Raw genomic sequence first — 13,388 nt, forward strand, 5'->3', positions numbered from 1 at the left:
GTATATGCTCCCTTTTTAAAATAGTTTTAAAATTTTAAATACATTTCTCTGTTTATATACAAGAATATTTGATACCCTGTATTCCAAATTGTAAGCCTAAGATACACTTTCAGTAGTTTACAAAAAATGATTATTTCCCCAGTGGATACAATGCATAGTACAGCTGGCATTAAATATCCTTCAAAAATTGCCTAGGAAAATTCAGTGTGTACTACAATTTGAGCTTTGTAAAACCATTCTTTTTGCATCAAAATGGGGACTTATGTGGAATTTCACATATTAAAGAGAGATGAATAAAAAAGATAATATAGTGACGTTTCTCGACAAAAGTCACTATTCTGTTAATTTAATATCATCATATATGTCTATGTATCCTGTGACCAACTCAGTCATACGGGGGGTCATATTCATGACATTTCAATGGGCAGTTGCTTTGATCCTGGTGGTGCTCATCTTCTTTCTGGGACCCATGTGAGGCAGAGCAGTGCTATTATACCCATTGTACAGACAGGGGGCAGAGGACAGGTAGGCCAAGTGACTTGTCTAAGGTCATAGTGGAAGGCCATGGTGGAGCAGGAAATCAAAATTGGGTTTCCTATGTCCCAGGCCAATGCCCCAACCACAAGGCCATCTATCCCTTCTTCATATCAACCTATGAATTTTATTATTTAATAATGCTTTCCAAAGTTTGCTTTATCTGCCCTTTTGCCGTGAAGGAGAAGATGGGTGAAAGTGGTCAATGTAGATATTTAGGGAGATGTATTGTTATTTCACATGTTGTGCAAGATGACATGGGAGTTTAAAAGCATGACAACAGCTTGCATAGTATTCACAATCATAGAGCAGCTTCTGAGGGCTTGTTGGGGGGACTAATGTGCACTATGGAAATGTGATTTCTAATGCACACTAGCTTTTGTGCATTAGTAAGTCCATGTAGATTCTGCTGGTGAGCCTTAAAAGTTCTGTACTATGGTTGAATGTTGTGCTGGTTGAAAGAACACTTCGTTCAAGTGCACTAGGTAACCTTTAAGGTGCACCAGCAAGGTCTCACGAACCAATGAATGTGCAACACATTAGCGCTGTTTAGAAATCACATCCCTGTAGTGATCATTACCTTGCCATGTAGACAAACCCAAAGGGTAAGCAATGGCTCCACCCCTTAACACGTTATCTAACATAATAAAGTGCATGAGATTCACAAAGAGAAAGCTGCTCAAATGGTAAAAATTAAAGCTGGTTGGAAACTTTCCACTGAATTGTTTTGTCCCTCCAAAAATGTAATTTCCACAACATTAAAATTTGCAACAGGGAAAATTAGATTTTGCAGAAATTGTTTTAAATTCTTTGTTGGGAATATCAAATTGAAATATTTCATTTTGTTGAACCAAATCAAAATATTTCATTTTGGGTCAGTTCAACAATAACTGGATCCACCTGAGACATCAAAGTGCTTTGTGGGAGTTGTAGTTCGGGAGCTTTGTACCTTCATTCCCTTCTATGACCTGGGTTCCCTAGCTGGAATACATTACATGCATCACAGCAAGCATATGACCAAGGTGCATCACAACAGATATAGTTTGTCTCCCTGTATCTCTTGCTATAAACCGGGGTGGACAAAATCTGTGTGTCCACAACTTCGACCTTGTACTCAATTATTCTGCAGCCTTTCAGCCTGTTGAAGAGATAGAAAAATCTAGGCTCTCCAACAACCTTCTGTTGATTGTTTTCAATCAGGTTATCAAACAAGGTACAGTAAGATAGAGAGAGAAAACACCAATGCAAAAAGCAAACAGTTGTTATTGGTAACACTAATAGCCAAGTGTTACTGATAATCTATGGAGACTGACAGTATCGCTACAAATTCTCAGACTAAAATGTAGTATAGCATCAGAACTGGGCTATCCACAAAGTTTATAGGATAAATTCATGCTCTTATGAAACTGAAGTATTGTATCGTCTTCAAATGCCTGGTTACCATACAAATTCAATTTAATGATGTGTCAGAAGTCTGAGATTAGTTAAGGCAAGAAGGAAAACCTTTCAAATTATTAAAATAACATCTCCCTTTCTTATTTGTCCTCCCATATGTTGAATGCATTGAGTTCAGGTTTTCACCCACATTCAGTTGGAAATGTACATGTAATCAGAAACATATGCTCTAAAGCAAAGCTGTGTACTTTCAAAGGAACATTCTGCATTCATTTATCAAAATGCAGCCATTTATACACGATAACAACTTGTGTCAACAGTGTTTCAGAAATTTATTATACTAACAGGCTACAAATTGCCGTAAATTATTAGTAAACTAAGGAGAACATGTGTGCTGGCTATTAAGACTGCTGCCTATAGGGCACCCTTGAGACCAATGTAGAAGGAAAGTTCTGAACAGAAACAAATATGAAACAGGGGAATAATTCAGTGCTGGAACAAAGAATCAAGGTCTTATTTAGCTAATGCACCTCAGCACATCTCCAGTGTATTGTAAGACACATTGCCCCATGCTAGATTCCAAGTGGTCACTTTTAGATATGGTAGTCATTACAAATTGCTAGGTGTTGCTTCAAAGGTTATAAATATGAAAAGTCATTTCATTGCTAAATACCATCTGTCAAAACTATTTTGGTTAATGAAGAAAGGGTCACATTGTCTATTTATCATGTTACATATACTGGGAATGATCCTGTAAATTCTCCACTGTTTGTATATCAACTCCTGTTCATTGCCTGAAGAGTGCCTAGGACACTGTTAAGGGCTATATAATTGCTATTAAATAATGATTATACAGTACTGCAAAATTGTCATTAAAATGTACCAGCCCAGGCAAATATGTACCTAGGTAAAAACCTAGCGGACAGTGTGTCTTCTTTAAGTATCTTGAATAGTGCAATATAAATGAGGAAAATAAAGGTCTCTGGATGAGTAATTAAATAATACTCATTATGTGTGTGTGTGTGCTCCACTGCCTTGATGATTGATTATAAATGAAAAAAAATATTTTATTTGCCCATCCCCCCTGCCTCCCTTTTTCCCCCTCCCCCAAATCACTCCTCCAGAATGGACGTGCAGAATTTTGTAAGGCTTCCAAAATATACATAAGGGATCTCCATGCATGGCGAGGTAGAAGGACAGAATCCATTATTTTCCCCATTTTTAATCTCACTATTCAAAATATGCAAAGAATATGCTATATTCCGTAGGTCTCTGCTGATTTAAAAACATAAGAGACTCAGATCTTGCCTTCTCATACTTAACTATGACCATCTATATCACAGACCTTTGATATTCAACATCTGCTACTGAAATGGTTAATAGCCTATTGTGAATAAACCAAGAATATAGATTCATAGAATGTCAGGGTTGGAAGGGACCTCAGGAGGTCATCTAGTCTAACCCGCTGCTCAAAGCAGGACCAATTTCCAGACAGATTTTTACCCCAGTTCCCTTAAATGGCTCCCTCACGGATTTAGCAGGGCCAATGCTCAAACCACTGAGCTATCCTCACCCACTCCAGTGATTAGAGAACTTGCTGAAACCCAGTTGCATACGAGTACAGCAACACTTAGCTATTCAAAGAGTGTATTTGCAGCACACAGTCAGTGATGCACAAAATTGTGTGTGCAGAAAAAAAAATATTTTCAGAAGTGTCACTGGATTCTTTTGTGCCACTGAACATAAAGGATTTGCTCTGCTCAGTTGTGTGCAGAAAACCATCATTAGAATTTCAAGAAATTCAGGGAATTCAAAATGCAACTCTGACTTTATAGAATAACTCATTAGACATAAGCATGAGATGCATGGAATTTATACAGGCAGATTTGGCAGCCTTTTCAGACTTTTACTTACGTTGTGAGCTTAAATCAAAGAATAAATTATTTGTCATCTCAGGAAGTAAAGCATGTTTTGACAGATCAGACCCAGATATGACATTTCTATTTGAACAATGTAAATTAGCTCTATTTTACATGACTTTACATAGTTTTATATTGTTTATTTTTAGATATGCCATGTCTCTGCTTTTATTTGATTACCTGTGGGCTTATGTAAACAAACAAGAAGTCTACCCCATGGCAGCATTTAGAATATATACACTGCACGCCCCACCTACCATGGGTATAAACAGCAGTGTAGATGGTCAGGCACTGCCCAGACAAGTAAATTAAAGACACGCCAGAACCTCAGGGTACGTACCCTTCATGGCTCTCTACACACTCTAGCAGCACCCTTCTTGTTCATACTACTATTTTTTAGCAGTATAGTGTCCCACTGCCTTCCCACTGCTGGAGTCTTTCCAGGAAAAAGTAGAGAAATGCTCTGGCATTGGGAGCCAGTGGGGAAAAGCTCCAGCAGCTACCCACTGCAGGAGACTTTCTCTGCTGCCACCCCCAGCAGAGTCTTTCACTGCCATATGTAGTCACATACCAGTATGGATATGGCCTACTTTTTATTGCTGTGTGTAGCTACACATATCTTAGATACTGCCACCAGTGTACAAGGCCCTAGTTCTCAGCGAGCAGCGCAAATCTACCCCGCACTAGCCTGCCATGCACAAAGAGTTGCACAGCATGCTTTGATCTACACTGCTTTGAAACAGGAGTAGGTCAAATGGCACCAGGGAACGTGGAGCGTGCTGCAGGCTTGTGCAGGGTAGATTGCCACCAACTATGTGTTTGTGTAGACAAGCCGTTTGTTCCTGTCAGTTGTGAACTTCTGGAGTTACCTTTACACATTTCGGAAAACTTCTCCCAAGCAATTTCAATAACAGCAGAAACATTTATTAAAATAAGTATACAACCAATGATATCAATTTAAGTTGCAAGAGGTCTCCCCCCCACCCCCAGCTCCAAGCAAAGCTACTCACTGAAAGAGTCAAAAAGTCGCTCCTTCCAGGGTTTTGTTTTATTGATTGACTCCTATAGAATTAGATAGGGAAGGGTAATCTTTCTGTACAATTTTCAAATTTACCCACAGAATTCTAGAGTGGGGATATAATTTTCTATTAAATTCTATAGGCTTTTAAGGGTAATTCCTATAGGTGCCTTGTGGTTTCATGCCTATTAACTCCTACAGGACTTTTCTATGAGGGTGGACCTTACATTATATTTCCAATTCAAAAAGTGCAGCTGGAGTAGCTGTATTTAGTTTTTACAGCCCCAAAACTAAACCAATCTTGGTATTTTTATCAGTCCCTTCTTTGCCCTTTCTAACTTTCTTGTTTCAAGATCTCTGGGTGGGAGACAGAACTTGTCTAAAGCGTGGTTTAAATATTTTCAGCAGTCACCTAAGGAGACCCATGTTGAATGGGGCAGGGAAGGCAGGACCAGAGCCTGTGTTCCCCTGGGAGGTCAGGGAGAAGCACCCCAAGCCTCTAAAGTATAGCACAGCTGAGGAGGAGGGGAACAGCAAGGCACTGCTCACTGGGAGATTAGGGAGCTGGCTGGCAGGCAGTCACACCTGCTCACCGATTGCTAAGCAACCAGTCTTATCTGCCTGTCTCTATGCCTCTTCCTTCTGACCTTTAGTTCTGTCAGTAACAGGAAAAGAAATGCGGCTGTATCTTGCCATTCCTCCTTTCTATCTCTCTCCCCACCGGACACCTGCCAGAGGAAGGGATTATGGGTGAAACTCTGGCCCCATCATATCAATAGCAGTTGTAGTATAGACTTCAAAGGGGCCAGGATTTCAGCCCGTGTGTCCTCACCACAAACAGATGGGCAACATATGAGGAAGAACAGAAAGGGGATGAAGTCAGCTGGAGAAGACATGGGAAGGCAGCAATCAGAAAGCTTTGTAGGGATAACAGGAAGCTCAGCAAAGAGTAGGCATGTGCAACAGCATCCAGCCTGCTCATATTCTCAGAAGTTCTCCACCTGCCACCTATAAATCTTTTTGAAGGCTGAAGATTGCTTCTTAACAGCTCCCACCCCCATCTCCAGACTGCCTGACAAGCTTGTGGGTGGGAGCATGGGTGCCCATCCTCCCCCGTTACCCCTTTCACAAACATCAGCATGGTCTGAGGTTGGTTATTTTTGTTATTGTTTTAAGACTGATGCCCCAATTCAGGAAAGCACTTTAGCACATATTTATCTTGTTTAACATAAGCAGTACTTGTGTGCTCCCCTGAAATGGGATGCTTTCCTCAGTCAGGGCTCAAGTGTGGACCTCAGCTTGGTATCCGTATCAACACAAGCTGACAAGTGATTTTAATAAATCATAAACATCAATGAAAAATGTATTTTTAGCCACAGATTTGAAATGGTGTCTGTTTGGCAATAAAGGAAATAGCTGCAGTAATAAAATTATTACTCGTAAAATAAATGTTCCGATTTAAAACTTTGGGTGAAGACTTTAAAGGCGACTATTGACTTGGAGTGCCCAACGTGAAGCATCTTGAAAAGGGGCTTCCTTTTCATAAAGTACTAAGCATCTACCCTCTGAAAATCAGGTGGGGCTCAAGCTGGGCACCAAAACATTGAGGCGCTCAAAGTCTCTTAAAAATCTTGGATCTGGTACTTAAAGCTATTACTATTAATGACGTCAGAAATGTCATGAGACGGTTCATTAAATCTATGTTAACGATAATAGCTAGTGATTTAACTTGAAAATGATGCATATTGCTTGTAGCCAATTAGAAGACCTTAGGAAACCAGACTCCATAACTCCAAAGAGATTATCAGCAAGAGTCTGTTGGATGCTTTATCGCAATTAGCTCTGGAGTACTAAATAGGGTAGTACAATCTGTCAGTTTATAATTTAGCTACAACACTCTTTTTCTTTCTTGCTATACCAGCATGTGCTATCTCAATGGAAGCTTATCTAGTCCCGCTCATCTGAGTATTTGTTTCCTGCTTCTGAGGTAATTTAATGTAAATCTTGATAGTAAAGGTGCACATTTCCCTTGTTAGAACTTGAGAGGAGTGAAATAGTTTGAACACATTCTACTAAGGCGAGTGCATAAACCAATTCTGGTGGGTTTTCAGAATGCATCTTTTAGAAAAAATAGTTTATTGAAACACTGTTCAGCATGCCCACAGATGGTGTATACTCTACGCTCTTACTTTTGGTGACAACTCCCTCTAGACGAATGATGTTAGGATGGTCAAACTGTCCCATGATGCTCGCCTCCCCCAAGAAATCTCTTCTCTGCTTTTCGGTATAGCCAACTTTCAGGGTTTTGATTGCCACTGAAATTTCCTTTTTAGAAGGAAGCTTGAGGCGCCCACTGCACACTTCTCCAAATTCACCTGGGGGGTGGAGGGGAGACAAAACGTGAAATCTAGTTATTCCAGCTGGAACTTCAGAGAGAAGGCTTAGCATTATAGAAGAGTCACTGAGGCAGTATCTTTAGTGCACAAGTCAGGGATCTGAGTTCTAAGCATGAAACTTTCAGGCAGTCACTTAATTTTTCCATGCTTCAGTTCTCCATCTGTAAAATTGGGTTAATGTCACTAAGCTATTTAACAGGTCCTGATGGCCCCAGAACAATGAGGGCAGAGAGTTCACTTCAGGTGTGAACTGATGTAGTGTAGGACAGCCGCAGGAGGACAAACTGAATTGGTATAGTTATAACCAAAGCGGTGATGCATCTGCATGGACCTTCAACTGATATAATTCTGACCAAAATAGAGTTAAGCTGATTTCAAAGCAGTTTAATTATTTCAGTGTAAGTAATGAGACAAACCACTATAAGAAAATTTGAGTATGGATACCTGGCAGTAGCTGCCAGAAAAAAGGAAGGTTGTATTGTGCAGCCTTCCCATGCAGACAGGCCCTTTGTAATATTAATCAATTAGGACCTGATCTTGCAAACACTCATAATGTGATTTTTATGGATCTATGAGACTACCATGGCAATAAGAACTACACTTGATAATGTTTGCAGGATTGAATCCTCCGTGAAGTGCTTTTGGATCCTGAGATGGAAAATGGTAGATATTTTCTAAATATTTTGTATGCATAATTTCCTAGATCAACTTTGTTCATTATTATATGCATATCAGCAAAAAAGGACTAATTTATAATGCAGGATCCCCTCCAAAAAATTATCTCATGTTCCACTTTGACAAACACAAAATGTGTGGACAAATTGCTAGGTTATAATCTCATTCATGCTTTACTAAAATTCTGCATCTACTTAATGAATATAAAAACCATAAAACAACTGAACCAGGACAATTTTAATATCGTAAAGAAAAGCTGCTATGGCGGCTGATTTTGACTCTCAGTAATCTAAATTCCAAATATTTTACAGGAATATTTCACATAATATAATGAACAGTGCATACAGTATCAAAGCTCTAATATTCATCTTTTTTATGCAATATAAAGAACACAGTGAAAAATGTAGCAAAAATGGATAAATATGCATACATTGCACATTAGGTATATAAGTGACCACTCTTTTATAGTTTATGATTGTGGTAGTAAGTGCATGTGACTTCACCCATGTGGTTTAGTTAAAAGACATAGAAAACATTTTGTTGAACAGACAACAATGGAATTGCAAAGACTTTTTTCTCCCATAGGCCAGAGATGCATGGGGCTATTTTTTAATGTTCACTCTATATTGATAATCACCTGGTCATCTCTCTTCCTGAAAATGCTTTAGATTTAAATGGAATGTTGTCCCCTAAATGCCATAATGAGTCAGATGTTCTTGCGTAGAAAAGTTTGGCTTGGAAAGGAACAAAAGCTACAGATTTGAATCTGGACAAGTTCATTTACAGGCCAATCAGGAATTTTGTTCATGAATGTGAATGATATAGCATGTTAAGAGCAATTATCTGTTCATACATTAACTTCTTACTAGTTACAATGTAACAATCTAATGTGAAGTAGGATTATCTAAGCCTATGGACAACAAAAGCACTTTACAACACAATGATTTACTCTAACATCAAGGAATTGATAAGCAGTGTTTCTGGATACTAAAATGACTGGAAAGTGTGGGAATACAATATTTGGAAGTCCACCCTTTATCTTGTGCATTGGTTTTAGTGGATTTAGTGCTCAGAGAAGCATGCTTGCTGGATTGACAGTGCTAGTTCCTCCACATCTACCCATGCGTGTGCCTCCACCCTATCTTGGAGCTATCCTCATTCTCCACATGCACTAAATCCTTGCCTTGTCTTCTGAGATTGTGAACAATGGTGCCAAATGAGACTTGGTTTTTTTTTATTAACATATAGGACTGTCTCCTTGTAAATTAACAAGATGATCAATTTAAATGACATAGGCCATCCCACAGTTATCATATGGCAACAATTTATCATCAGCACTATTCTGGATTGAATTTGAACCAACAACCCAGAAGCAAAAGACTCCATATCACATTACCAATCTCTATACTATCCAGTCCTCTAGCTAGGAACCTGTTATACCATTAATGGCATAAAAATTAAAGTAAATTAAGGTGGAATGAAATAGTGTGTGGAAATATCTCAACATACAATGGTGTACACTATTATAATAATATACATTATATTATACCCACATTTTCTAAGTTATCTCTACCTACCTATTGCAAAGCCACCCACAGGTTAAGAAAATATTGTTTTGAATCATTTCTGAGTTCTGTGGAGTGCTAAATTCTGTTCCAGAACTTACACAAACCACAAAACTTCCTGATTAACCTCCCTCCCCAAGCTCTGCAAGCTAAAACTGCCAATATGCTTTATTAAGAGCAAACAGCACGTCAGTTCAGCTATTACCCTCAGCTCAATAGTGTTAGAACACCTTGTGAGAGGAAGACCAAAGCATGGCTTTAAAACAAGAAGAAAAAAAAACTTACAATAAATCTTGTGATGTCCCAGCTTTGTATTTGCTTTTCTTTATGCTTTAATGGTCTGCAAAGCTATAACAAGCTAGTCTCTTACAACTACTGTTTGGTCACTGCCAATGGGGCTTGTATTTATGGTTTCAGAAGCTGGGCATTCAGGCATTCCATCCTTCATCTCTGACCAGAGTCACGAGTGAGCTGTTTATTTGATGTTTGTTTGATTTTTTGTGAAGGGAAAGGTTATACTTGATGTCCTACATCTCTCTGTACCATTTAGCACCAACTGTGCAATTTGAACATAAGATGAATTAAGATGATTTATAAAAGCACAATATTCTTATTTCAGACCCAGTTTGAAAATCCTATTGACCTGATTTTCAGAAATACTGAGCACTCACAAATCTCATTGAAGCTAATAGGCGCTACAAGGCACTCAACACCTCTGAAAATCAAATCACATATCAGTAAGACAGTAGACCCCACTCAATTGACTGCTTCATCTGTGAATAATGAATTTACCTACATAAAACAATTTTTTTTGGCTTTCATGTAAACACTGTTATGCTTTCTGAGCTGCCAAGAAAAACAAGTTAATCCTTGAATAGAGTGTAACAAGGCTCCTGGGGTGTTCCAACTGGATCAACCTTTACTCTCTTAGCGTACAGTACAGGATGGCCACTGTGAGAGACCAGCTAACCAACACCCATACTGACTAGCCATCTAAAACAATTATACCACACCTTTCTCCTATGAACCATTGTTCTGTATCCACTTAGTGGTACCCATCTGAGAGAAATGGACTGGATTCCAGCTGAAAATAAGAGCGGTCACTATCTCAGTTTAGAAGGCAAGGGGGATGTGCATACTAATGAGAAAGCAGATATGTGAGGTAGGTTTTAAGAAAGAATACAAGTGGTTTTCCCTGAAATGCTTCAGTATTATTCCCTTCTTAGGCCACATTCATGGAGTCTGCATTACTTTGCCTTTCAGTTTGGTATGTCTCTTTGTCAGTAGAATGCAAATAGATATTATTGAAGGACAGTACATGATTTAAATCAACCCAGGGAATACCAAATGTTTCTGTTAAACTGGTTGTTCACTGCATCAGCATTTTGTTGTGAATTTAGACCCAGGGGAAGAATAGTAGATGAGCCTGTGAAATTGATTACTGCCTTTCTTCTGGTGTCTTTTAAATCAAAACTCCCAGTGACATCCCAGCTCCAGCACAGATTGGGGAGGCAGCAAGGCTGAAAATTTCATAAACTTTGTGAACCTCACTAATCTCAGAGACATATATTGCAAACTGTACTGAGAAGGGAGCGGATAATCCATAAATGTTAGATGTGCATACCTCCCCTTTTAAACCAACGGCACTTAACCACATGCTTTGCTGCATTGGGGCCTTAAAAAAAAGTGAACTGCTTTAAATAAAGGAATGAATCTGGTGAAAACTTGAAACAAGGGTGGCCTAACTTGAATTTTCTGATGCTCAGCCTCTAACTCATATCCCTTATATATTGTTGGAGGTGCCATTAGAGATATTTTCTTGTTGTATAGGGATATATTTTCAAAGTAACATGGTTAAGGAGGGCCTTTCCCTACTTCTCCCATTAAAGTCCCATGGCTAAAGCCCTGTAGAACAATTTAAGGAACTGCACCAAAACGTCAAGATTACCTCTCAGTTCTGCTGCTTCTGAATGCAATGCCTTTATCACTTCACTCCTCTGTTCTTACCCACATTTGTAAAGAAGGTGATGACAGGCAGGGAAACACCAAGACATCAGCTCAAATAGCATTTAAAATAAAGCCAGAATGCTCCCCTCCACATATGGGGACAGAGAAGAGAGTAGGGATGTGGCTGGAGGGAGTACAAACTCAATAGAAGACCCTCCAGGGTATTTCATGGGATTGGGGTTCTAGTAGAGACATGCTGCCATGAGGCTGGTATGGGACCAGGAATACTAGAGGCAGCACTGGGGCACAAGATCCCCACAGAGCTCATCCATCTGTCAGCTCCTCTGAGATCACTGTAGATCTCAAGGGATTTGCAGGTTTTCAGGGCCAAATGTATTGCCATTTCTACTGGGGTGGAATGAGAAAAGGAATTTCTTTTTTTCTTATAGTCTCTCTTTCTTCCCCTTTGCAATACATTTATTTTCAGGCTTCTCTGAATCAAGTCTGTCCCCCCTCAATTTCATATAATATCATATGCACCATAATAAAATGAGCTATATATATGGTATATAATTGCAAATCTTCTGTTTTTAAGATTTCTATGGTGCATGGAGACTAACATGTTCACTAGGAACCTTAAGGTTATCTGGGACGACTGTGGGCAGCTTCACAGAAACAAAATTTGCTCCTGAATTTGGATTTTTTTAATCTCTCTCTCTCTTTCTGTCCCCTACCCCATGTTACGTCTACCACATCTGTGTGTAGTGTGCACACTGTAACACTGACTTTATTGAAGATGATGGAGAACAGTGCACTCTTGTGGGACAAAATTAAAACTACCAGGGAACACAAATTTCACCATTGTGGAAAATAATCTGACTTTTTCACACTCACCCTGGCAGCAGTAAAAAAAAAATAAAATAAAATAATAATAAAAAAAAATGGCACAACATTCCTTTAAGAGGGGCCAGTGGTGAGGTGCACTGAATGCACTTGCTTGGCTTTTTTCTTAAAAAAAGAAAATCCTACCAAAGCTTTCATCATACAACAGAAGTCTGTTCTTTCTCAAATCTCCTCAAAATTTGAACCGTAAAATAGTAGGGGAAAAAGTGAGAAGGAAGCAATAAAATCAATCATCAGACAATATCTGGCAATTTTCACCGGATTAAAAATGGATTCTGATTCTCACACAAATCATTTCATTTAGGGGGAAAGCGAAGATGCTAATTTTCTGTTTGACAAACCACATTCTGTCACTGTACATGAAGGAGTGAGTGTCCACCATACAATGAGTTACATGCTACATTGCAATAGCGACAATGTAATTCAGTGAGATATTCAGTAATTTTTTACTTTTACTCTGAAACCCACCCATTTTTTACTGTTTGTTTTTATTAAAACCAGAATTCAAGGGCAGCTATATGGCTCAGACAATCGGTTATGGGATAGAGAACCCTTCACTCCTAAATCACTAATTCAAATCCAAACCAGTGACAAAATCAAGCCAGTGATCAAAGGTCAAAGCAGTGTGATGAATGTTTGGTGACCTGTATGAAATAAGTTTGAGGTATCAGTCCAGTCCTAATAGTCATGTGTCCATATAACAAAGCACATCTTCACAGTTAGCACTGTTTCCCATGCTGACAGATTCTAAAGAGAGACTCAGTCCATGCCCATTCAGTCCCATGAACTAGCCTTTCATTCTTTATGGTGCTTTCTCCAAAAGAGGGTGGAGTGGCAGTTTTGGGAAAAGGATCATGTTGTTGTCTGAGAAAAATCTCAGATGTGTGTGTCCAGAACTGGCAATCCAGAACCTTTCGCATGCACTAAAGTCAGCTTGTTAACCTGTTCAACTTCATCTCAATAACTGTTCGCTTCTTGCTATGAAAAGAGAATGCTACAGTTACACTTTGCCAATACCTGTCTGAATGTGTCCATG

At 39.0% G+C, this 13,388-nt stretch overlaps 1 protein-coding gene across 1 annotated transcript in view; it reads right to left on the bottom strand.

Annotated features, from left to right (window-relative positions):
* EPHA3 (EPH receptor A3) overlaps nt 1-13,388 on the bottom strand; it is a 773,721-nt gene that overhangs the window by 44,325 nt on the left and 716,008 nt on the right. Inside the window, exon 15 of the mRNA XM_039481726.1 lies at nt 7,056-7,241. Coding sequence (XP_039337660.1) covers nt 7,056-7,241 — 186 coding nt within the window. The remainder of the gene's footprint in view (nt 1-7,055; nt 7,242-13,388) is intronic.

The sequence above is a fragment of the Mauremys reevesii genome, linkage group 1 (assembly GCF_016161935.1).
Source record: "Mauremys reevesii isolate NIE-2019 linkage group 1, ASM1616193v1, whole genome shotgun sequence".
Classification (NCBI taxonomy): Eukaryota; Metazoa; Chordata; order Testudines; family Geoemydidae; genus Mauremys; species Mauremys reevesii.